Source organism: Drosophila guanche, unplaced genomic scaffold, assembly GCF_900245975.1.
Source record: "Drosophila guanche unplaced genomic scaffold, DGUA_6, whole genome shotgun sequence".
NCBI lineage: Eukaryota > Metazoa > Arthropoda > Insecta > Diptera > Drosophilidae > Drosophila > Drosophila guanche.
Window position 1 is genome coordinate 4,763,228 of NW_022995747.1, and position 25,851 is coordinate 4,789,078.

At 43.1% G+C, this 25,851-nt stretch overlaps 4 protein-coding genes across 13 annotated transcripts; 2 read left to right on the forward strand and 2 right to left on the reverse strand.

Annotated features, from left to right (window-relative positions):
* The first annotated feature begins 2,695 nt into the window (after positions 1 to 2,695).
* LOC117583542 (discs overgrown protein kinase) lies at positions 2,696 to 10,294 on the forward strand. Of its 5 annotated transcripts, none has more exons than XM_034271903.1 (4): positions 2,696 to 2,815; positions 3,580 to 3,713; positions 6,387 to 6,501; positions 6,593 to 10,294. In XM_034271903.1, the coding sequence occupies exon 4, from the start codon at positions 6,670 to 6,672 to the stop codon at positions 7,990 to 7,992; it is 1,323 nt and encodes a 440-aa protein (XP_034127794.1). In that variant the 5' UTR covers positions 2,696 to 2,815; positions 3,580 to 3,713; positions 6,387 to 6,501; positions 6,593 to 6,669; the 3' UTR covers positions 7,993 to 10,294. The 5 variants fall into 5 exon arrangements, with proteins under 5 accessions (XP_034127794.1, XP_034127793.1, XP_034127792.1 ...); XM_034271902.1 differs by having other exon boundaries at positions 6,596 to 10,294; XM_034271901.1 differs by having other exon boundaries at positions 6,387 to 6,488.
* A 1,034-nt stretch (positions 10,295 to 11,328) lies between these two features.
* LOC117583544 (MICOS complex subunit MIC19) lies at positions 11,329 to 12,473 on the forward strand. 2 transcript variants are annotated; one of them, XM_034271906.1, is made up of 3 exons: positions 11,329 to 11,408; positions 11,496 to 11,670; positions 11,802 to 12,473. In XM_034271906.1, the coding sequence occupies exons 2-3, from the start codon at positions 11,544 to 11,546 to the stop codon at positions 12,341 to 12,343; spliced, it is 669 nt and encodes a 222-aa protein (XP_034127797.1). In that variant the 5' UTR covers positions 11,329 to 11,408; positions 11,496 to 11,543; the 3' UTR covers positions 12,344 to 12,473. The 2 variants fall into 2 exon arrangements, with proteins under 2 accessions (XP_034127797.1, XP_034127796.1); XM_034271905.1 differs by having other exon boundaries at positions 11,339 to 11,429.
* A 62-nt stretch (positions 12,474 to 12,535) lies between these two features.
* LOC117583539 (alkaline phosphatase 4) lies at positions 12,536 to 16,112 on the reverse strand. The gene is made up of 3 exons (XM_034271895.1): positions 15,712 to 16,112; positions 14,067 to 14,308; positions 12,536 to 14,008 (listed from the first exon to the last, which is right to left on the reverse strand). Exons 1-3 carry the CDS (start codon positions 15,896 to 15,898, stop codon positions 12,650 to 12,652), a joined length of 1,788 nt encoding a protein of 595 aa, XP_034127786.1. The 5' UTR covers positions 15,899 to 16,112; the 3' UTR covers positions 12,536 to 12,649.
* Positions 16,113 to 17,395: 1,283 nt separating this feature from the next.
* LOC117583538 (serine/threonine-protein phosphatase 2B catalytic subunit 1) lies at positions 17,396 to 25,307 on the reverse strand. Of its 5 annotated transcripts, none has more exons than XM_034271891.1 (13): positions 25,135 to 25,307; positions 24,295 to 24,644; positions 22,758 to 23,089; positions 22,585 to 22,696; positions 22,211 to 22,356; positions 21,902 to 22,119; positions 21,741 to 21,834; positions 21,409 to 21,534; positions 21,266 to 21,347; positions 20,883 to 20,957; positions 20,532 to 20,616; positions 20,357 to 20,454; positions 17,396 to 18,016 (listed from the first exon to the last, which is right to left on the reverse strand). In XM_034271891.1, the coding sequence occupies exons 2-13, from the start codon at positions 24,482 to 24,484 to the stop codon at positions 17,670 to 17,672; spliced, it is 1,905 nt and encodes a 634-aa protein (XP_034127782.1). In that variant the 5' UTR covers positions 24,485 to 24,644; positions 25,135 to 25,307; the 3' UTR covers positions 17,396 to 17,669. The 5 variants fall into 5 exon arrangements, 4 of the variants coding, with proteins under 4 accessions (XP_034127782.1, XP_034127785.1, XP_034127784.1 ...); XM_034271893.1 differs by having other exon boundaries at positions 17,670 to 18,016; positions 25,157 to 25,307; XM_034271892.1 differs by having other exon boundaries at positions 17,670 to 18,016; positions 24,295 to 24,590.
* Between the last annotated feature and the right edge of the window lie 544 nt (positions 25,308 to 25,851).

Genomic DNA, 25,851 nt, shown 5'->3' on the forward strand with positions numbered 1-25,851 from the left:
CTCTCTCTCCTCGCTCCCAGAGATTAACAGCCGAAATTATTACGAGCCAAAGGAATATGAGGAAAGGAAATCAAAACCAAAACTAACTTCAAACTGACGTCAAAGCAGCGTCCGTTTTTGGAAGTGTCATAAAAGACATCAAAATGAAAATTATATAGTACTCTATAAAAAAAACAGCGGCTTGAGCTAGAGATGAACAATCGGCGTGATCTTAAAGCTAAGCATCATAGATCTTGGCATCTTAGATTATAAATAGGGGAAATTACTAGTGAAGTCAAATCACGCACGAATTGGATGCCCCATCTCATCATTTTTGTCAGCGGCGACGTCGGCCTCTCAGTTCGGTGAACTGCAGCGCAACTGGAAAATTGATTCGCGTCTAGAAAAATTTAATGGTTCCAGCCTCTAACAATTCCCCCTCCCTTCAGGCGGCACACTTCAAACGGCGAAAATCCACTTGTTGATAAACGAAAAATGCTTAGAGCGGGAACTGAAAAAGTGTGCAAAAAATATTTTGAATTAATTAAAAAATATTCAAAGCAAACATATTTTAGTTTTTTTTTTTGTTGTCACTTTTTGAAGGGATTTCATAATCAAATTGGAGCAAATGCATTCCCTGGCCAGGGTGCTGGAAGGTGGAGTAGGGGCATCAGCAGCGGATGCTTGACAATTTGCGACATGGCATTAAATCGCATTATTTGATCTGAGCCGCCGCCGACGGGGGACAGTGACAGCGACGCCAGCAGAGGAAAGCGCAGCAGCAGAGACAGCGCTAAACGAAGCCAAATGGCGCATTCGTAGGCTGTTCCGTTAGATGAAGAACTTTGGAAGTGGGAGAGAGGAAGAAGGCAAAGAAGAAGAGGAAGTATGTGAAAGACAGCCGTGCGACATGTGTTTGTGTTGCGGAAATATTTTATAAACAACAAAAGGAAACAACGAGGAGGAGGAGAGGGAGGAAATGTGCAAAAGTAATATAAAAACACTGAGAGAAAAGAGTGGCCAGAGATAAAGGCATCTTAACTTAACATAACATATGGAAGTTTTTATACCAAGATCGTTTTGTTCACTTTTTCTCACTGTGTATTGCCACCCCTCTCTGACTGAGATCATTTTCATACAAATGCCGCCTGCCTCTCTCTCTCTCTCTTTCTCGCTGCCTGTCACTCTCTTCGCTTTGTTTTTGTAATTCACACCTTAATTGCCGTTCGGTTTCAGGTTCGTGCTGACGACGATTCCCCATTCGCCGACGATCTCTGGTACTATTAATGCATGGGATTGTGTGTGTGTGAGAGATACTGTTGTTGCTTTAACTTCTTCGTGGATTTGTTTTGTTTTTCATTCCCCGTTACCAGCCAATCGGCGTCTCCGAACAAGGCGTGGCTTCTGGGCTCCAGTGATCTTAAATGCAATTAACAAAAATCGATTTAAAAAATAATGTAAGTAGCGCAGTGTGTAATAATTTTGACCTATGATGGATTTTTGATTTGTTTTTAGCTTCAATAACTTCAACTCTATTTCCCTTCACACCAACGAAAATGGCCTTATCAATTTTGAGCGATTGCTTATCTACCCCCCCATCAATTCCAGAAACCCTCCAACCACCTCCTCCGCCTCCGCGAATGAGTATTTGTATCTATCATTTTGCCCATTGCTTTTGCTCTCCCATTTTTTATGTCACATTTTCTTGGGTTTCGAATTCATTGGTTGGTTTGGTGAGGGGTGGATAGGGTTAGCGGAGTGACGGGGCACAGTCTAATGGAATTCACACGTGTTTCGCTTTATGGAAACGACAGCAATAAAAAAGCATTCCGGCACTCACTGGCGCAGGTATTTGGTTACCGCTGTAACTCTGGAATTTTCAAATTGGCATCTGCAACCAGCCGCCCCCTCCTTTTTTTGTGAAATTTGTGGGAAAATATTACATTTGAACGGGCTATTCAGGTTGTAGAGAGTTGTGGAAGGGGTGGGTGGGGCGAGTCTGTAAAAATGGCTGCCTTGGCAGTTAAAGTCTCTACAGACGTTTTACGAATATATAGGATCATAACCACAAAATTATTTTTAAATAAATTTAATACTGCGCCATACAACGCCATCTGTTATAAGTTACATGAAACGTTACTCTGACTTTCGAACAAAAATGTTCACATATATTGATCAAAATATCGATAGTTATCTGTCACCTCTATACAGCTCTACCAGACACAAAAACCTGTCTAGGCAGTAGCAAAATTACGGTGATCCTGAAAAAATATGGCTCTTCCAAACGAATCAAAAAGAAATTTAAAGTGTTATTGTAAAGGAGAGTCATGTTTTATAATATTTAAGAAATTATTGCAATTAATGGCTCGTATTTCTGTGCTCAAAGCAGAAAAAAATCGGAGAGTGGTAAATATATCGATAGTTTTCTTAGATCAAAGAATTTCCCTGACAGTTTACGCACAGGAGAGAATTTCCCTGACCATCAAATGAAAAATTCAAATACAAATTTGTAAAATATACGCTCACAAGGTATATAATCCAATAAAAATTTATTTTTCAATCGAATTAAATTATTGTTTCATTGTGTAAAGTATTTACAATCTAGTAATATCAAATAGAACATCAACATCGAGGAATATGATTTAAGACAACGGTATTTTACTGCATATTGTTAAATTATCTTGGTATATTTTTGAGGGTCTGACGGTATATTTATCGATAATTCCGCGGTCACACGGATCCACGGTCACACTGATCAAGATGGCGTTTAAAGATTTGTAAAATCGAAAAATTGTATAGAAAAGTGTAAAAGAAAAGCGCGCTACTGCTGCAAAACGTAAGTGTTTCGTCCAAGTAGTACCCAAAATTGAGTGCGACCGAGACTGCAGTGTTAAATGCGAGTGAAAAAGGTGCCCATAAGAGATTTCTCGGCCAGCAGCAGGCTCCTTTTGTGTGTCGTATGGCCAGTTGCGTGTGTTGGTGTGTGTCTCGTTGTGTTGGTGTGAAAATGCTGAAACAGTCAACGTGCTCCCGGTAAAAACCACATAGGAGGAAGCGAGACAACCCCTGTTGGAAGAATGAGCTGCCGTATGCCTGTATGCCGTATGTGTGTGTGCCAGGGCAAACGACTCTCACATAAGTTTTAGGTTTTTTTTCGTCGTCGTCGTCGTCGCCGCAGTTCCGTTGTCGACATTATTTTATTAACGTTTAATGCACTTAATTGTGTCTTTGCTTTTGCGTTAATTTATGTTTTTCCGCTCCGCTCCGCGTGCGTGTGTGTGTTTGTTCCGCCCCTGTCAACGTGAAAACAAAGAGAAATATCAATAATAGTTATTTTATCGCATGATTAACCATTGCTCAGACAAATGGCTTTAACAAATGCAGAAATGCATTATAATTATTAGCACCATTGCGTAAATATGTTGCGCTTGCGTGTGGCCCCAAAAATGTGAGTGTGTTTGTGTGCCTGTGCATGAGTGTTCCTTTGTGGATGAGGTGGAGCGCGGGGCGCCAGTCCAAAAACAAGTCTTGTGTAAAAAAACAAAGAAACTGCGAATCAATCCAATTAAACGATTTGAAAAAACAATTCTATGTTTTCAGTCGAATTGAGCGAAAGTAAAGAAGGAGAAGAAGCAGAGAGTGCAGCACACACGGACGCCAGCAGAGGAGGCAGCAGCAGCAGCAGCAGTGGAAGTGCAAGTGCTAGTAGAAGCGGGACGGACGGGACAGCCAAGGTAGGCGCCAATAACCCCTGTACAATTCCCTCCCTCCTTTTTATAGCCGTTTCGTTGTTTGTCAGTGCATTTGTTTTGCCGTTAGTTTTGCGGCTCGTCCTCGAGCTTCAGCGAGGCCATTGACTGCGACGCCGACGTCGGCGACTCATAAAATTAATTACTTAAAACAACAGTCATAGAACAATGTTTTAAAAGCAATACATTGCAATTTTGTTTGCGTTTTTTATGGCGCCCCGCTGTCTTTTTGTTTAAACAACTGTTCTGTTCCGTCCCCCCCCTCCTCCGCCACTCTTTTTGCCTCTCTGGTTCCTCTTTGTTCTTGGGTTTCTGTGGTGGTGGACAGGCGGAAGCTTTTTCGGCACCCGCCAACGCAACGTGCAGCTGTTTTTGTGAAAGAGAGCATACGACCAATAGTTACCGTGTACACTCTGTAATAATTAAAATTCTTAAAATGTTAAAAATGCTAGATAGATTTGCAAGCCCCTACCTCCAATTAGCCTCTGAACAGTTTTTAAATAAACCCAATAAGTGCAGTCGTTTGTGGGAAACATATGAAGAAAGAATATTCTCTTCCATACTGTATATAAATATATTCCAAAAATAAAACATTCGATCAGCTGTTTCCTGCTTTTCGGGTCTATGTCACGCACACTTGCATATGTACACTCGTTGCCGCCTCCACCCACCCATGCAGACAGAATACACAAACAACGTACCCGTGCATAGACATTGCGGCTATCTCGCTTGCTCACCTGGCTGTCGGGCTCAGAAAATAGAACTCGTATTAAACGCAGCGTCAAACGGTACTTTTGTTGAACAAGAAGCCAACTATGTATGTGGGAGAGAGAGAGAGCGATAGAGAGGGACACGCAGCCAGAAAAGTGTTGAATAAATCAAAAGAAAAAAAGCCAAAAGAAAGCAAAAGACAACAACATACCTGTGCATAGACCCGTTTTTGAGGTTAGAATCGAGTGGTGGCAGCGGCCCCCAACTCTGCTTCGTAGGTCAGAGCGGGAGAGAGAGTTCGCTGCGTGAGTGGTCAAAGAAAGCGACTGCAAAGAGAGGTGCTAGAAAAGGCAAATGTACAAATGTGTGTGAGAGTGCAATCATAATGGCGCCTAACAAGCAAATGTAGAAATAACAACAATTAAATTTAATTTTTGTCACTTATTCCGGTGAAAACCCATCTGCTTCTTTCCGTGTTTACTGTTCCGCAACTTAATTTCATGTTTGTTTGTGCTTTTCACCTTCGGAAAGTGTCATCTAAATGGAATTTTTTAACAGTCACTATTTGATTTTGCCTCTCCCCTTTGTCACTGGTTTTCTGTCTCCTATCTGCCTCTAATGGTTTACTCCTCTCATCTCATCCACACGTCCATATCTTTTATCTACATACATATGTACGTACATATGTATGTATGTAGCTTTGTTGTTTCTATTTTTTGTCGGTTGTCTTTTGTCTTTTATACTCTTGCAGGGGATATAGTTATTTAAAGAGATCTTATACCACTGTATGTGCCAATGCACTGCCAAGTATTGATCACCATATCCCACAGCCACCAACTCAAAGATCGATCCGACAGGGTATTAAAAGCTTCGGTCTAAGACCTACCCATCCTTTCGTGTTTTCCTTGCTTATGTCGACCTGCTTCATGGACTGGACTAGAGTCTGTTTTAAAAGCAGGGAATTACACTGTCCAACTTAAATGCGTCAGTTATCGTTTCATCATAATTTTTTCGTTTTCTAGATCAAATTAGAGTTAGTCACATATTTTAGTTTTTTTCGTAGCTAAGTTGCATTGCTATTTTAACGCCAATAAGCGTGCGTTTCCGCTTCGGGGAAATGTATTACATCAGGATAAAACATACCGTGTAACAGTTGTCTAATCATACAATCCATACAATCACACAATCCATACCTTCAATTGCCCGTGACGCACATATCGGGGTGTGAGTGACTGATTCTGAGGAATAAACTTTATTTTTGTGCGAGGTTCGGGTTTGGATGTGACCTTATCTCGTGCTTTGTTTTGCATTTTCAGAGATTGGTAGCGTCTTCCCAAAGGGTATGAATATGAGGTGGGACATTGCTGAGCATAATTTTCCTGTTAGCAAATTCAATTGGTAAAAAAGCAACACAATCTAGGAGGTTTCTTAAAGTTTTTCCTATTTACAAAACAAAATTTACAAATACACCTAGGGTTCATCCTAAATTAATGCACCTTGCTTCTGGCTCTGATATATACGAAACTGTAGTTAGCTTTGCTCTTGAGTGCTCGCTCTCATCTCTCCCATTCTTGTGTTTTTGTCAACGTGAGAGCAGCCTAGGCGATTTCCGTGCTCTTATCTAACTGTCACATCGACAGCTTCTTCTCATGGTGTTATCTGCCTCTCGCAATTCGCATTGTCTCATTTCACTTCGATTGCCACCCCGCCGCAGCTGGTGGCTGTTCAAGCAATAATTCTTATCAACGACAAAATTGAAAAGACCTGACGCTGCATTTTGTTTTTGGAGACACAAATGTACGTTTGTTTTTTAAGAGTCAGTGTTCATTGCTGGCCCTGTGGCGGGCACGTCGCTCATTTACCGCTATAACGGCAATGACAAACAGAGTGTAGAATGGAGACTGCAAACCGATACTCATCGACAAAATGTCTTCTCTTTTATTTCAGAAACAAAACGAAGGTCTGAAGCAAGCGACTACCTGGAAAGTAATAAAAGTAGAAAAGTAAACAAACAGCAAGCGGAGCTTAGACGAAAGGACAGTGCGCAAGGTTTGTGGAAAAGGTGCAGTGATGTTTCTAGCGAGCTTTTACTGTTGTGTAGAGCCATGATGAGACTCAACTAATCTTCCCTTTTGTCTTCCCCCTCCCCCCAGCAGCAGGAAACGCAAATACACGCAAAACACTTTCAAGAGGAAAAGTTCTCTTACACACACACAAAATCACAGACAAAATGGAGCTGCGCGTGGGCAACAAGTACCGTTTGGGCAGGAAGATCGGATCGGGATCCTTCGGAGATATTTACTTAGGAACCACAATCAACACTGGCGAGGAGGTGGCGATCAAGCTGGAGTGCATCCGCACAAAGCATCCCCAACTGCACATAGAATCGAAGTTCTACAAGACAATGCAGGGCGGGATCGGTATACCACGGATCATCTGGTGTGGCAGCGAAGGTGACTACAATGTCATGGTGATGGAGCTGCTCGGCCCCTCGTTGGAGGATCTATTCAACTTTTGCTCGCGCCGCTTCTCGCTGAAGACGGTGCTGCTGCTGGCGGATCAGATGATTTCGCGTATCGACTATATACACTCGCGCGACTTCATCCACCGCGACATCAAGCCGGACAACTTCCTCATGGGTCTTGGCAAGAAGGGCAATTTGGTGTACATCATCGACTTTGGCCTGGCCAAGAAGTTCCGCGACGCCCGCTCCCTGAAGCACATCCCCTATCGGGAAAACAAGAACCTGACGGGCACCGCCCGCTACGCCTCGATCAACACACACCTGGGAATCGAACAGTCGCGCCGCGACGATCTTGAATCCTTGGGCTACGTCCTCATGTACTTCAACCTGGGCGCTTTGCCCTGGCAGGGCCTCAAGGCGGCCAACAAACGCCAGAAGTACGAGCGCATCTCGGAGAAGAAGCTCTCCACATCGATAGTGGTGCTCTGCAAGGGCTTCCCGAGCGAGTTCGTCAACTACTTGAACTTCTGCCGGCAGATGCACTTTGACCAGCGCCCCGACTACTGCCACTTGCGCAAGCTCTTCCGCAACCTGTTCCACCGGCTGGGCTTCACGTACGATTATGTGTTCGACTGGAATCTGCTGAAGTTCGGCGGGCCTCGCAATCCCCAGGCGATCCAGCAGGGCCAGGATGGCACCGATGGCCAGGTGGGCCATGACGCAGTCGCGGCGGCGGCAGCTGTGGCCGCGGCAGCCGCCGCCTCTTCGCACCAACAGCAGCACAAGGTGAACACGGCGCTGGCCACAGCGGGCGGCAGCACGCAACAGCTCCTCGGCACCAGCTCCCAGGGTGGTCAGGCGCTGGCAATGCTGGGCGGCGGAGGAAATGGAGGCAGCCAGCTGATTGGCGGCAACGGAGGGCTCAACATGGACGACTCGATGGCGGCCACCAATTCTTCAAGGCCGCCCTACGACACACCGGAGCGCCGTCCATCGATACGGATGCGCCAGGGTGGCGGTGGTGGTGGTGGCGGAGTCGGCAGCATCCAGAGCGGCGGTGTGGTGGGCGACGTGCGGAACGCTAAATAATATTTTATGGTCTAGATGCAGCGCTGGACACACAGTAGACAAAAAACTCAGCAACTATACGTGTAGAATACATAGTTATGTATGCCCTATATATATACACCGACACACACACACACACATACCTACACCCCCACACACATGCTTTATATATGCGGTACCATGCAGGAGGACCTGGTCCCTGCCCCACAATCACACCTACACACACACACATCGAGAGGAATGGTGGAGAAAGCGTTGGTGGTGATGATATGTAGGAGAGGAGAGGAGCGGAGCGGAGCGAGCGCTTTTCTTAAATTTTGTACATTTTCGTTTTGTTGCGGCTTTGACATGGACTTCCGCTCCCGGAGGATCGAGATAGGGCGTGGCAAAGCTTATTAATTAATTACCTAGATTACGATTAATTTAACATATAGTTTTAGTGGATAAAACGAATGCAACAATTGGCTGCAAGACAGAAAGGAACGCCAACATCTTCCAGGCAAAAACATACTTTGGAGGAGCCTGTAAAGGGGTGAGCAGCGGGAGAAAGAGAGCAGGAGCAAAGAGCTAGCATTTACCTACAGTACTGTACGTTTACACTGTGCAACACAACACCAAGACCCAAAGCGAAACACGCTTGAAAGAGAGTGCATTTGTGCCCAAAACTTCCTCTTTGCTCAACATTTTTGTTTGTTACTTTTTATTGTTTCCACTCAGACCCCGCGCCCCCACTGAACACTGAACAAACCATCAAGCAAACGCTGATTTATATTCAATGATGAATATATAGAAACGATAGCATTAGCCCGATCATTGAAACCAGATTTGAATGTAAGTGTAATATTTGTGTAAAAGAAACAAAGGACACTCCACTCGTCGGGGTGTCCCTAACCTTAGTCTAGAGATCTAGCGATAGCGAAACCCTATGCAAGCAACCCCAACAAATCCTAGGTTAAGCGCTCCCCCCAGTTACAGATAATTTTATCGTGGCACTGTCATGTCGAAGATGATCCACAGTACGATATATCGATTAGAGGGTTCTTTAGCTTTAAGCATCACTCTGATTTGTAATGCCCCCAGTCCCACACCCCCACACACCCACAATATGTTACCATATATCTGCTACAAACATATATATATATATATATATACTTATATATGTATATCATGCTATATATGTACCATTATATACTTTTATGGTCTGCGCTTTCGCTGGATGTGTTCATATATTTCTCCATTTAAAACTGTTCAACTGCGCGCATTTCTCGAGTAGAAGGGATCCCCCCTATCGACAGGGATGCCCCAAGGGATGTAACTAACATAGAGAAGATATAAAAAGAAACCTAGCGATAGAGATACAAAAAAAAACAAACAAACAAACAAAAACATTTGCATTAACATTTCGAGTGGAACCCGTCAGTCGTCGACGGGCACTTAAATTACATAACGCTAGCTAATAAATTAGCTATAATATGAAATTTGTCTATAAGTAATACCAAACCATAAAAAATAAAACAAAAATGCAAAAAAAAATGTATCTTAATTTCTAAATGCGCCAAGAGAAAATGGGTAAAAATTATATATACTATACAATATATATAAATATATGATAACTATACGAACTATATCTTATGAGAACACGTAAAACAAATGTAAAACTCCACGAACTACAGACGACAGACAGCCTCTAGAAAGTATAAAGAACACACCACAATCACACCAACAAACACGAATCGAACAGCAAAACCATATAGAAATCAGATATCAGACAGCAAGAAACTTAAATAAAAATGCATTACGTGATATTTCTTATAAATTGTTTTTATATTTTCGATTTTTCGTTCGTTTTTGTTCAGCATTCGGCCCCAGACCCAATGATTTTTCCAACAACTCGACCAACTATTATACACGAGAGATCAGATCACCTTTCCCCTAGATAGATTCTCCAGTTGGTATACAACCCGAATACTTATTCAGTGTACATATGAAATATCCATAAATATCCTTATAAATAATTATATACTTATGTGTGATTTTCCTCCTAGCATACAAAAGAATACTAAACAATTAGCATTTTATCGGGGGGACATAGTGAAGATGAAGATTCAAAACTGAAAGCAAAAACTGATTCATAATAATTATGAAAAACTATAGATGCGAATATGAAGATCGTGTACGAAGAGTCCATAGAGAAACTAACAAATTGAAGATAAATTACCGAAAATGCAAAGGGGCAGACGTAATTTTCAGGATTTTGTATAATTAAAATGTATGTGTATATTGAATTGAGAATAGTACTTTTGAACTAATAAATAATATAAAAAATAATTAAACTTAAATCGAAATCGAGTCGACACACAAAGAACGCGAGTAATTGAACATTAACAAACCACCAACAGTGATATGAAATACAAAAATAACCACAAGAAACACATGAACACATGAAAACTTAATAAACGGATTCGTTAATATGGGAGTCGATAGATTTATCGATAAGTGCACGCCACATTTATGTAATTAGCAAGTATTTCAAATTATAGATTAACAAAAACTAAAACATGATTATGTATGTCTGAGCAGAATAAAAACGGCAAATTCAGTCACAGCAACAATTAAAGAAAAGCTTAACTTACGAAAAAACAGATAACGTTTATCGACAGCAAATAATTCGAACGCGATTTTCAATCGATAACAACACGCACAAGTGATAAGCAATAAAATTTTAAAGCATAACACCACTTGCGATGCGGCAGCACTCCAGACTAAAACCATAAAGCATAAATAATTAATAACTGAAGGGTAATCGTAAAATAAACAATAAGGCAATGAAAGTCAATGGAAATGCAATTGCAAATCATCAGAGACCCCAGAAGAACAGACACACCAATAATATGCCATTTAAGTGTATGTAATTGAAAGAAATCCACAAACGAAAGACAAACCAAGCTAAAACCTAAATAAAATCATACGATTTTCAACAAAAATTAAAACTAACATTTGAATTAATTTATTGTGAACATAGGGTATAAAATCAAGTATCAGAAATGAGGAATATGATTTCCGGAAGAGGACAGAGTACGATAAACCCATTGTCGACCAGTGGGGGTTTAAATATAAATCCTTAAATTCTGAGACTAAAAGAATTTTAAAGCAGCTCGAGTGATGGCTATGGTTTAATTTGTATTTTGTATGTAAAGAGTAGGTTGTAGCTGCAAGGAACATTCACAAAGACTATTAATTCCAAAAGTTCCCCTTAAGTTCTTAAATTGTTTGATTAGAGCGGTGTTAAGTGGGTTAAGTTAGTTTTTATCCTCGGTATATTAACTGTATGTTATTGAGGTATATTTTATTGACCAATCCACGGTCACACTGCCAACAGCTGATTGTAAGGTCTGAACGGTCACACTAGGCACCGCTTAGTGTTTTCAACGAAAAAGGTTAAAAAACGATTTAAATAAGTAATTTGGGAGCTAATTCAATGTCTATTACATACTGTACTGACGGCTAATCTATAATTCTTGCAGGTTTTGTTGCGTTAGAGACCAGACAAAGCCAGAACACAAATCCTCACAATGGGAGCCAGGCAATCACAGTCGCGAGAACCACGTTCCGTTTCAATGGAGAACCCAACTCCTGCGGGCGTCATCGACATATCCGATGATGTGGTCAAGCGCCTCAAGGCGGGCATCTCACAGCAGGGTAATGTACAAAGCTCCAAAGACACTCCCAACGCAATTGCGAATATGTCCCCAGACTGTTATGCAACAATAGTTGAAATGGGAATTTCTTCGAGTAAAATATGATTTGACCCTAATCGAAATATCTTGCAGCTCGGCAGCACGCCGCCGTCGCGGAGGAGTCCCAAACGGCAGCCAAAGCACCCGCTGCGCCCACAGCAGTACTGTCAGCGCCTGCGTCCGCCGTGAAGACTCCCTCCTACCAGGCCCCCACTTCCATTTATGTGCAGGGCGGCGGACAAACAATCAGTGCCGCGGATGTGCAGCGACAGATGAACCAGGAGCTGCAGCAGAACGACGAGCACTGGCGCCAGCGCCTCGTCAAGCTGGAGGAGAACCTGAAGAAGACCAACACCATCCTCGAGTCGGAGTACGCCAATGCCGTGGAGAACGTGCACAAGCGCTTCGTCAGCACCGCGGCAGCGCATAAGGTGCCACCCTGCCAGGACTTGAAGTCGCAGCTGCTGGCCTGCTACCGCGCCCATCCCGGCGAGACCCTACAGTGCATGGAGGAGGTGGCCCAGTTCCGGCAATGCGTCGACCTGCATCGCATCAAGAAGCTGGACGAGGAGTCCGCAGCACCTACAGCGCCAGCTGCCAGCAAGGCTGCAGTGCCCGCCGCCAAAGCGGGATAGAAACGATGGTTCCAATTCTTATGTTGAGTTGATTATTTGTTGGCGGCCTTGCGAGACTTTTGTAAACGGCAAAGACTTGTGCGAGAAAGTGTAATTGTGAAGAATAAATAAGTAAAGTAATTTAACAGAATTATTTCGATAGCAAAAATGATCGCCTCAACGCAATTTTGGTTACTAATTGAAACGCAATTGTTTATGTTAAGTTTTTAATATTTGGTAATTTGCACACCTTTTCGCATCGTCTCTTTCGCTTGTACTACAGTTATCTACAAAATCCGTAAAAACTAATTTAAAAAAACAACAACATTACAGCAGGCGCCCACGCAGGAAGGCGGCAGCCAAGATGGGAAGAACAGCCGCTTGCAAAGAGCTGGCTGCGCCGCTCTTAATCGGTTTCTTCTCTTTGTGATCCTCACAGGAGTCGTCGAAGTTCTTGGCCGGACCCAAGCAGCCGGCATAGCTCATCACGTATGCCACATAGTTTTGCTCGAAGACGCCGCGCACAAGGCTGGAGCCGGGACCGGAGGCGAACACGGCCACATCCTCGCCGCCGTGAGTCTCGTCTTTACGCGGCACGGACGCCAGGTGGCGGTAGGTGGGTGCCCTGCGCTCCTCCTCGGTGTACAGCTTGAGCGGCATCCACATGTTTGAGCTGTTCGCAGGCCGCGAATCGTTCGCAAGGTGATCGTAGTAGCCGGGACCGTTGGCATAGGAGATGGTCTCGTAGACCATGGGGTCCGCCTTTTCGTGCAGGTTCGAGGCGCCCAGAATGTCGCTGCCGCGCAGCGCATAGCCGTTGAAGGTGACGGCATGCGAGTGATCCGCCGTGACCAGGATGAGCGTCTCGTCGGAATCGGTCATGTTGAGGGCCGCCTGGATGGCCAGATCGAACTCGTACACCTCATGCAGAGCGGCCCGAGCGTAGTTCATGTGATGGCCCTGATCGATGCGCCCGCCCTCGACGAGGAGCACAAACCCAGGAGAATCGTCTCCCCGTTCGAGCACCTTTAGAGCCGTCTCCGTCATCTCCTGAAGCGACGGTTCGCCCTCCTCCCTGGCAATCGAGTAGGTGATGTGATTGTTCCGGAACAGGCCCATCAAGTGATCCACCTTCTTTGCGTTCACAGCCAGCAGATCATCCCGGTTGTGCACCAGTGCTGGTCGCACTTTGTCCTTGGAATGGTGTGCCAGCCACTCGGCGGGAAGGTTGCGGCGATCCCTTCGACTGCAGATCGTTTCGGTGGGGCCCTCGAATTTGGTCCGCTTTACCTCGGTGGTGTTCAGGATGCCCATGGGCGACATGCCACCGCCCAGGATCACATTGAATCGGTTGCCCGGAGCATTCTCCACCAGCTGCCGAGCAATGTCCACATGGATGCCCACCGACTCATGCGGCACCTCGGTTTCGCACTCCCAGTCACGATCGTAGACGTGCGCGTAGGTGGCCGCAGGCGTTGCATGGGTTATTCTCGTTGTGGTCACCACACCCGTGCGCTTTCCCTCCTTCTGGGCCCATTCCATGATATTCTCAATTCGTCCCAGCTTGGCATCCATCTTGGAGCGAGTGGCATCCACGCCAATAGCTCCGTAGTGCGTCTTTATTCCGGTAAACAATGCCGTGGCCGTGCCGGCTGAGTCTGGGACCTGTTTGTCCACGTTGTAAGTCTGTCGGTGAAAGGTGAAGACTGAAATGAAATGCATAAATCCTGTTGCAAACTCGTACCTTGGCCATTCCAGTATTGGGAAAGTGATCAAAGGAGAGCGTCTCCTCCTCGCCATGGCCGTGCTTCAGGTACTGGCCCTTGTAGATGCGTCCCGCACTGATCGTCGACACTCCCATGCCATCCCCAATGAAGATGATAATGTTCCTGGCCTTCTTCGTGTACGAGTGCTCATCGGCCCGCTTGGCCTGATCAATGGTCTTCTTCAGCTGTTTCAATCCAACATCCCGCCAGAATTTTGCATCTGTAAGCGGGAATTTAAACGTTTATTGAAATGGGAATCCGAATCGTTGGGACAACCACAAGCCTGTCACGTTTTGTCGTGGACACGTCGCCTCTTAATTGCCTCGCCTAGTTACACTTCCTACACTATTTTCTCGTACGGCTAATTATTTAGATTTATTTTGTGTCTGAAATGCATCTTGAAGTCGGTTTGTAGATCCCCTTTTATTATAATTTATACACTCTATTTATATTCTATATCTCGTAGCTCGGAATTAGTTGGGTTATCCGTAATGGCAATTCCATTTGTTTCGGTGTTATTGTTAATTGGCCATACGACAGGTTTAGGTCTTAAATTATACTCTCATAAGTATCTGCTTTCCATATTTACTATAATTATAGAATTGTGCAATTTTCTACTTCAATGCACTGCGCAGTGTACTTTCCCCATCCAGACATATTGATGGACTGCCACTCGGTAAATATTGATTTTCATTCTGTTACTTAACGCAGATACAAGTGCTTAAGTTGTTAGCCTTCTAAGAACTTACTAGTGGGTTAAACTCTAAGAATAGTACAAGAATCAAGAATTCCAGAGAATCTCAAACCCTTTTTCAAAGCAACCTACTCTGCTGCAAAATAGTTGCCAAATTTTTGATGAATCAATTACCCAAAACGAAAGGGAAACAAAAGTTTGACTGCCTGGAATACAAATCACTTTGCGATACTCGTAACTAAATTGCATTTCCGTTGCACATTATGGATCGCACATTAGCTGATTCAGTTCGGATCATGATTATCGATTATCATTTTGCGTTAATTAAAATTCAATTGAGGTGGTAATTGCGACCTCGACTTTGAAGCAGGTTACAGTTAAGCTGCATTACTTGACTGCTAATTCGAATTGGCAATGAAATTACATTTTCATGATGGTTTTTTTTTTGGAAAAGTTGTTTGATCTTCTTTAACTCTATTTTATTAAAAGCAATGTGGGGGCGAAACTGACAGTTGGATTAGAGTTTTGTTGCTAACTGAGGCTTGAAGGCTTATAAGCGTTTTTTTTGTACCATAAAAATAACTGATATTTTACATAACAGAATTAGTAATGGTCGTTGTTCCAGCTGATTATATTGTTACATTACGAGGCAATATTAATACACATTTTGTTGTTGTGTGGATAACTACTTTTTAAAAGACAATGTTTTAACTGTTTGAACGTTCCTAAAATAAATCCAATTGCTGTGCCTCGTTAAAGTACTTGTTGCATAATTGAACTGAGGGAACGGTTCAAGTTCAAATAATGGGAATTATTTCACGTACTTAAAGCAGCGCCTGGCTTCTTTACTGCTGGTTCTGCACGTGCAGGCAGTTGGGGAATGTCAAATTGAAGGGAACGTCGCAATAGGGAAAATTGGGGGGACTTACCTTCCGGCTCCACTTTCTCCAGCGGTGTCGGCTGGGGCTGCTGCTGGCCCAGGCTGAACTCTGGCCCAATGTCACTGCCAGCGCTGAGGGTCTGGATCAGTGGCGGTGGCTGGAGAGTGGCCGTCCAGCTTCCTGGGATCAGGCCACCGCACCACGCGACAAAAGCAACGAACTGAAGGCAATGCATTTTCACAAGACGCAGATTAAAATACTACGCGAGCAATTTAGAAGATCTTGTTGGGGATGTATTGTTCCGATTCCTATTTATATCACAGCTCAGCTTGAGGCGCAGATTTGTTCAAAAGGCCATCGGAATGGACATGAATCGGAGTGCGCGAAACTGTGGATTTCTGTGTGTTGCCCAGAGCCCGCGTCTCGTGTGGATTACAATTAGCGACTAACACCGCAACAAGCCCCCATCGCCGTTATATGGCAAACGATCCGATCCGTCCGATCCGAACAGCCAGAACCCGAATCGTCGGATTTGCCGAAACGTTCGGCTTCGGCTCTATGAAAATTACAGCTCTACGAAGATAAATCCATAAAAACGTGCAAAGCAAAGCAAAGCCCAGAGCCCCCGCCATACCATAAAGTTTAAGTATAGACGTATAAACGATCACGGTTTACTCGGAGACTTCTTTCGACATTTCCCCCCGTGAGACACATGTGTCAATGCGCTGATTTACAGTTGATTCTGCACGTGAAGCGGCTGCCGTGGATCGTGCGGCTCTTTCGGGTGCAAATCTTATCGCTGATCGTGGTGCTGCAGATGAATTCTGTGATGCCGTTGTTTGTCGTTAATCAAAAATGATAAAACAGTCGCGTTTTTGGATCTTCTCTTCCATTTACTACGTACTCGTATCTCGTGGCATCGGAACACAATGCGTATGCGTGTTGTTTGCATTTCTGTTTATGTTTTCGGGTTGCCCTGCCATTTGGCAAACATTCGAAAGAGTTTATCTTCTCCGACCTCTCAATGCCACTTGCGTATCACCCACTTGACGTGATCTCTCCCACTACACTAGATTTCTGTGTGTTCTATTACATGATTTCGCTGGAATACAATGGGATCCAATCTAGAGCTGGGGCCAGCCTATTGTCATTGATTTGTGTTGTTGGGTTTTGCTGCTATTTGGGTGCTTCTCTAGTTACAGTCGTTGTAGATCTGTCTGAGATCTTCAGAATTGGCGAGGGATAGACAACAAAGATTCCAGATTCCAAAGATCCCCCAGGATACTTTTATATGCGATTTGAGCGCTGCCCCAGCTTTAGCACTGACATTTGCCCAACCCGAACAACTCATAGTCGGATCTCATTCCATTGTAAATCTTTATCTAGCCTCTAATCTACCTTTATCTTTATCCGTATGAATATCTGCCGCTGTCTGCTTGCGCACGTTGCCGAATGACATTGCCAGCCCAAAATCGAAATAAAAGACGGGGGAATCTTCCACGGCAAATGACGCCCGGCGGTGAATGATTCTGTTCTACTACTGTTTGCATTTCGTTGATTATTATTACAGTGTTCTCCGCCCCAGTCTCTTGGGCCTCGTGATGATCTGTTACGCCTGACTAGAGCAGTGGGACAAGTGTGGCAGTGTGGGACTGATGGCAGGCACAGCTGCACTTGCATTGCCCCCTTTGAGGGACCAGAGACCTTTGGATGGCAAACAAATAATAATTTTGTTGAGCTATTTGCTGCCATTTTTATTGAACTATATTTTGTCATGTCACGTATAAATTTTTGCTAATATTGCAGTTGCAGGTTTAAGGTAGGGAGATATTCTACTCGTACGTATGAGGCCTCCCTCAGATGACTAGCTGTAGCACAGAATTCTTGTATAAAATTGGTAGCTAACAAAAGTAGATCTAGATAACAGAAAATCAAACATTAACATTAAATCATAATCATTTCAGGAGAGTAGGAGTAGGTGGAGGTGGATCAAGAATCTCTCTGAATTATGAGAATTTCTTGGAGGTGAATCCGGCCCGCACATTGCTGGTTGTGGCCGATTTTACGGTGCTCCTGCTGCTGCTGCTGCTGCTCGTCTTGGTCACGGTTGTGGTGGCATTACTGCTACTGCTGTTGCTGTTGCTGTTCTTCGTCGTTGTATTATTATTATTATTACTGTTATTATTAGTGTGGTTGTTGTTGCTGGTGCTGGTACTGCTGACTGTCGTTATGCTGCTGCTGCTGGCACTCATCAGCAGTGGGCGACGTGGCGGCATACGTTCATTGACCGCATCTAGGCCCTTGGCCTCAGCGAACGAGTGGATGTGCGAGGCAACGGTTAGTCCTTGAAGAGCTGCATAGAAGTGGGAGGATACTTCAATACATAAATAATAATAAAAGTCGTAATAGTCAATAAACATAGATAGATAGATCATAAAGGAAAACCTGAAATTCAATCGGAAACGCAATTACACATAAATGTAGTCATTAGTCAGTTGCATAACCATCAAAATCAAGATTTAAAAACATTTGCTGTTCAATTGAAACCCATTCAAACATAAAACTAACTCATTTCACATCTGCTTTGGTGCTCCTTTATCTGGCGCTGCAGTATGAAGATCAATTAAAATAGTATTTCCCAAAATTATAATAAATCTGTATTCCAGATCCAATCAAAGTATGAGTTTACGAACATCCAATGCACTTCTTCGTGTTGTGATTAAAGTTCATGGAACTTTTTTTTTATATTTCTATATTTCCGATTATATGTTTAAAGGTGTGTGTGTACAATTGAATTTTCAAAATTTAAGCGGTTTCATATCCATTGTGGCAATTAAATAATAGCCAGTATAATGTCCAATCGACTGAAATATTACTAAGCTGTTTTCGGGGCAAAATTGTGGATGGCCATTTGCAGATGGCGAATTCAATTATTCGGCCATTAGTACAGAACTAGTTTGAAACATATACTATATTTACAAATAGAGAATCAAAAGCAATTCATTCGTTAAACGCATCAAGCATTTGGGGAAAATTAAAATCAGCATTCCAACAATACAACATAAATTTAATGAAATGGCCCATTAGGTACCAGAATATTAATTATCGTTGATTGATTTTTAAACAAATTTCGAGTTAATGTTCCATTGGAAATTGCATACAGTGAGCTCATTTCCCGTCAGTCCCTCAATATAAAAGGATGTCCACCAAGCTTGACTCTCTGCTTTGGGTTTTTTCGCTACTATATTCCATCGCTGAGGTATCTAGACTTCCCTCCATATATCAAGTAATTTTCATTGCTATTGTATTCTCGTTTAAGATTTCATCAAAATATGAGTTCACAAGCATCAAGTGCACTTCTTTGGATACGAATTTTGCCGATTTCGAATACTGCTATCTGAAGTCGGTCAATCGTACCTACAAATATATGTCCGCGAAGGTGAATTTATTTAAAACTCCCATCACCAAAATCAAGGTATGTTTAAAGTGTTGTTTAAGACAATATCGGAGTATTTTTCACGGTGAAATTTCAAGAGATTCAGCGGCTATAGACCCTTCATGTACAATGTGACTGTAGATGCCTGTAGATTCCTGAAGGATACACCGACCAACCCTGACGCCGGATACTCCAATATGAACAATTCATGCCCCTACGATGTGAGTGGATTTCTTTACTGCTTTGACTCTTATAATTCACGATTTTTGTTCTCTTTGTTCAGCACGATCTGCTATTCGAAAGGATTTCCATTGACTTTGTGAATCAACAGGTTACAAAAGTAACCAGAGGGGGAATATCTTTGAGAAACCAATTGGTTTGCCTACGATATCGAGCTGTGGTTAAAGTTTACGGCACCCTTTCATAAGTGAAATCTTTGCACCAATTTTGGAAATGAAGATGTAATTAAACTAAGCTCATTGTTCTTTAGTGCTTTGTTTTCTATCAAAACCATTTAGGTCTGTTGCTCATATTGTCTAGATTTTTAGATTTTTTTTAGGGTATCCAGCATTGAATATATTCCCATTCTCACAAAAGTTGATGTTAACCACAAATTTAAATTGCGCCATTTAGATGAATGCTCAACTAGTGGCCATAATAGTTCGGTTGCTGGCAATTATCGAAATATTTTAGAATCTCATAAAACGTAATGAAAATGATCAGTTCCGATTGGTTCATTAGCGTGCTAAGATGTGGGCCACGAGTACCTATGTAGTTCAGTTATTTATGATCCTATATGTAGCCGTGGAAGTTCGTTCAAATTTTGAGTTTACAAACATCCAATTCACTTCGTTGGATAAGACTTTTGACGATATCGAATATTGCTATATGAAGTCGGTCAATAGGAGCTACAAGTATATTTCTATTTAAGTGAAATTGCTAAAGACGCCCATTACCAAAGTCAAGGTAATTCGAGAATCAAAAACAAATTCTATTTCTGTAATTATATTCCGATATTCAAGGTTAATGGCGCTTTATACCAGCGTTTAAATGGATATAAGCCATATAAAATTTCGCTACTGATATTAAATTTGAGAATTATTTGCGATTTTGCACGGCTAAATGACCTTTAGAGCTGTTTTAAAGTAAGATTAATTGTTATAATTGACCGAACTTGAATAATGATTAGCAACAATAGTAAAAGACAAGGTATTAGTAACTGAGTTTGGTCTTCCCACAAGCTACTGTATAACTTACCCTCCTTCAGGGAATCCTTTCCACCAGACAACGCACCCACTGGCAAGGCGCCGGTAGGCGTCAGACCCTTCAGTTGAAGCACGCTCTCAGATTCCTCTCTGCATAGTTATTAGAGAGACAATTATTTGGGCATAATCATACATACATATTTAAGAGGGTAAGTGTGCGCACGTACCTGAGAATCGAGAAGACGCGCGACATCTTGCCAATGGCCCGTATTTTATTCCGTATTATCTCTTTGCGCAGCGCTGACATGGAAGCTGCGAATTGAGGGCTCAATTAGTCTGAAACTCTCTTGCTCTTGTGGGAAGCGAAGCAGCGTTAAAGCTTGCGCTAAAGCTGATCAAAGCAGTGCAAAGCTCTCACTAAGCTTTTCTATCTTTCGGCTGCTGTTGCTGCTGATGCTGCTGTGGCTGCGCCGCTGGCGGTGCCTCGGGCTCTACCCCTGGCTTAAGCGTTGGCAATGGCATTGGCAGTGCTGCTGTCTTTGGCTTTGGCATTGGCCTGCGCTTGGCACGGAGCTTACCTGGCTTACTGGGCGGATTATTGTTATTGGTATTATTCGCGTTCGCCGGCACCAGCACAATTTTCTTGCGCAGCTCTTTATAATCGAGGAGGTGTTTTTTTGTTGTTGTTGGAGGTGGTGTTTTTGAGTGGAAAGTCGGTTGGTTGTTTGGTGTACACACAACATTTACATTTAAATAGTATACGTATTAGGGAAGGTTCGAGTAGTAGATTGCAGTTGTCGCATTTTGTTTTGGGATTTTTGAAAATATTTTTAATAGAAGATTAGTTTGTAATTCCAGTGTATTGTTGTTCTTGTCGCCCCCAAACACAACTAAAGCACTACGACATTTAGGACACCTTCTATGGATATTAGTTCCGAAGCTACAAGCCCTCCCCACTTACCTTCCTCCAGCTCGTCATCGGGTCCGGACACCAGCTCGTCATCCGAGCAAATGTTGAGGATATTCACGAGCATCTCGGTTACCTATTTATAGCGTAGTTTTGTAAGTTTTGTAAACAAATGTTGTAATGGATTTGGAAGTCACCTTCTCGCCCACGAAGGGCAATGACCATGTGAAGACATCCATGAAGTTGGGCAGCCAGTAGGGATGGGGGGAGCAGTTGAACTGCCTAATGTTCATCACGTTGTTCTCGTACTTGAGCACAGCTGCCTTTTGTCAAATGCGATCATTGGGGTTGGTTGACAAAATGAGAGCGATACGAGCAGAAGAATATAGAGGAGGTATTACGAACGCGGCGCGAATGAAAATCGCACCAGCTCGCAATGCAGCCAAAAGAGATTTCGTTATTTAAAAATAGCAACAATAAAACTAACAACTAAACGGAATAAACAATTTAAGTTGGAAGAGAGATATACCTTGTTGTTGTAAACATCCAAATAATTGGGGGCGGAGAAGATGGTGATGAGTGAGGGGAAGCCAGTTACCTGATTCTTCCGATACATGCGGTAGCTATATGCAGTGAGAATATACAAATACGTAAAAAGATGCCACAAGGCGAGGATAAATTAGATCGTACCCCGCATCCTGGGCTTCGTGTGCTCTCACTATGGACAACAGATTGTTTTTCTGCAGGAATTCACAGCAGGCCGAATAGCTGAAGAAGTAGGAACAGCCTCGCACAGAGTTGTGGGAGAAAAACTCGCTCGTCTTCTCGTTGCCAAAGTCCTCCAGTGGATCGGACCACAGCAGATCGCACATGGGTCCATATGCCGGTGGTTCTCTGAATCGATTTAGCTAGAAAAACACACACAACCACAGAGCACAGAGCGTAGAGCTTTATAAATGCTGTAAAGATTTCAGCAGGTTCCTAATTTACGAGCATTACCGTCTTGATATCGTCGAGTGTGAAAATCTCTGGCGACAGACCGCCGTGGATGCACAGAAACTGCTGGTTGAGCAGGGCGGCCAGGGGAAGGCAGTCGAACGCTTCCATGCAGGCCTCGTAAATACTTTCCGAATATTTGATGATGCCTTCAATCAGAATAAGGAAAGAGTCACAAATACACAAATACGATTTATGCACTTGTTGTAGCTTTTAAAAACACATTAAATGCCAAAGACAACAACATCAAGAAAGCCTATATTATGATATCCACAGATTATAGAACCGTAGCAACTGCTTGTGATGCAAGGGAATACTATAAATATGTCTTTCAAGTCTTGTGCATCATTTATTCCTTATGAAAATGGTATGCTTACACTCCTGCTTGAAGGTGAAGTATTCCGTGAGGTGTCGGCACTCGTGATTGCCTCGCAGCAGCGACAGTGTGGTGGGGTAGGTTATCTTCAGGGACCACAGATACAGAACGCACTGAAAAAGGAGGAATAGCAACTCATTCCCGACTCATTTGAAAAGGTATAACTCAACGCACCTCTATGCTGAAGTATCCCCTGTCTACGTAGTCGCCTAGGAAGAGATATCTTGTGGTGGCTGGGGGTCCGCCAACCTCGAAAAGTTTGACCAAATCGAAGAACTGTCCGTGAATGTCGCCACAGACGGTGATGGGGGCCTCGACGTCGATCATGTTCTTCTCCTCGCGCAGCAGGTTGGCGCCCTCATTGATGATGCGCAGGGCCACCGACTCCTCGACACGGCCCTCGAGCAGGAAATGCTTGCGCAGTACATCAAAATTAGGTTTGCCCGTCTTCTCGTCGTCGTAGACCTCGGACATGGTAAGCTTGTGTGTGGGCGGCAACGGGACATCTGGGGGAGTATGCAAATGCATTGATAGTTTTGTAATAAACATTGCACTGGTCTGGTCTAGTCGAACAGAACAGAAAAGAACAGAACAGAACAGAGCTGTCTGATGTCGATGTGGGTTAACGAGCCGCTGCAACTTATCGCCAATATTTTGGTTATGGTTTTGGCCGCTTTTCTTTTCGGATTTATGGGCCCCGCCAAAAAAATAGATGCAGGCAGCCCGGCAAATCGGCAGGCACATGAATTTCATACGCTAATTACAAAATTTTGAATGAGTGAATATAAAAGTCGAACATTGATTGGCACACACAAAAACACCACACAGACACACACACGCCCGCGCACACCATTGCACACGCCATTTTTAATTGTCATAATTTGGGGAAAATGTTGAAATTTTGATGGCCAATAAAATGCCAAAGCATTGCAGTTGTTGTTTCTTATGGGTGCTCAAGGATGATTAAAATTATTCTTATATCACCCATAAAACCAGAACAACAGGGAGCCCCTTTGGATTTAAGCTTTTCCGGAAGCGGATAGAGCACAAATTATATTTAAAAATATTAAATTAACAGCCGAAAATGTGTGCGGAAATGTGGAGAACGAGATTACGAGAAACATATTAACTTCCATGTATCAGAAGTGAAAAGTATTCAAGAGTTGACTATTAGACCGTATTCCACCCGTACTAGTACAACATTCGGTTTTCATTGCTTCGAAATTAATGAAAAATAATTTAATTCGATTTCAATTAATGCGTTCGATGCATTGAAGCGTGATCTAATGTCCGTATAGATATTATCATGAGAGAGATATCTGTGTGTATGTTTCGTCGAATGCTTGATTGAGACTTGTCTTTTTGTATACAGGCATACAGAGTAGCAGTTGAGAAAACATCTTCCTCAATTTCCGAGACAGATGTGCGCTTAAGGAAAGGGTTTCCCATAAAGCACACGAAAGGTTGGAATAATCCAAGAAATACTTTTAATGTGTGGTATATAAATAAAGAAAATAATCTTTGGCTTGGTCTCTTGGGAGGACACACACGGTATAAGTATTTCAGTACCACCAAGGGAGATATTAATCTATCAGAAATGATTGACCGAATTGTCTCCGAATGCATATTCCAATTCCAAACAAATTCGGACAAATATCCGCTTGCCAGAACTGGCCCTCAATTATTAGAACCAATTGAAATATAATTTTACCATCGACCATGCGCTCCCTGGTTTTTGTGTACTGCATTTTCTGTTTGCTTCCTCCATTTGGTGGGGCTGCTGTTGCTGCTGTCGATGTGGTCTTTGAGGAGCTTGTCGAGGACTTTGTAGATTTTTCCGCTGTGGAAATTTTGCTCAGCGATGATTTTCTCGTCACCGAACTTCGCGTAGAGGCGGACATGATTGTTGAATTTATTTATTTTCCGTTTTGTTTTTTAGTCTTTTATTAATTCTTTATGTGTTTTCACTGCTACTTTTGCTGTTGATTCTTTTTTGCAATCTTTTTGCTTGATATAAATTTTTACGAGTTGAGATTTTGTTGGGGGCAACTGAAAGTGTTACTAGCAAAAGAATTTTCGAATCGTATACGCCAAATCGTTGGCCCAGCGTCGCTTTATGGACGACGGGACACAGACGACGGACACACCCGCACAAGAAACACACAAATATATTTAGGCAATAAATAAAATTTGCTGTTATATTGTATGGATGTGGACTTTTATATGCATATGTATGTATATTTTTAGCCAGGCAATATCTATAGAGACAACTAGTATCTTGTATTTCGCGCACACATAATAAATGTAGAACAATTAATATTTCAATTTCGGGCAATTATTCAGCTACGTATTAACTTTTCGGCTAGTCATCACATTGCTCTTGGCAGAAGGGCAGCACTTGAGCTCAATTGAGACGTAAAATTGCTCGACACTTTGTGCTAATTACCCACAAAAACAAACGCGCACCGAAATAGCCACACGAGATTGGAAATAGAATTAAAAATAATCGTAGAATCAAAGAATCAACGAAGATGGAGGAGCGACGACACACATAGATCACACTTTGGTCACACTTCGTTGCAGCCTAATCCTTGGGGGCTTTGTTGGCCTTAGTTGTGTATGGTGCACGGTGTAAGGTGGATGCTGCTGCTCGGAACCGGACTGCGACTAGGGCACCACGCAACTCATTTCCCAAGTTGGCGCGCCGCAATTTTCCTCGTAACTGAGCGAAATTTTTCGCGAAACCAAATCAAAGACACAGATTGAAATTCCCGAAGACGATCGGCCGAAATTGGAAGCTCTCTTATGCTCTCACTGGCCCCCTTTCTCTCTCTCTTTCCCTCTCTGCTTTGATCGTTCGTGATCATTCATGATCGTTCGTGATCGCTCGTAATTTCTGCGTAGGGTTCTTGTCTCCGCTCTGGCTGCTAGAGCGTTTTGTATGTTCAACTATTTTTATTGGGTTAATGTCACAGACGCACTCGTAGAAAGACAGAGGGGGAGAGAGAGAGTGAGAGGGAGAAATTTGTGTTGCCCTTCTTCGATTGTTACTCCCTCTGCGGTTAGACTGACCTTCATAGAAATTTACACATCTGCCTTTGCTCCCCCATTCACATTCTCATCTACATCCCATTCCCATTTCCACATCCGCTCTCAATGCTTTTCAACTTGACCGTGAGACGCATCGTTGTCCGCTTGTCCGTGATATTGATTGTGTGCGTATGGGTATATTCTATGGACGTACATTTGTATGCGTTTCTGTTTGCTA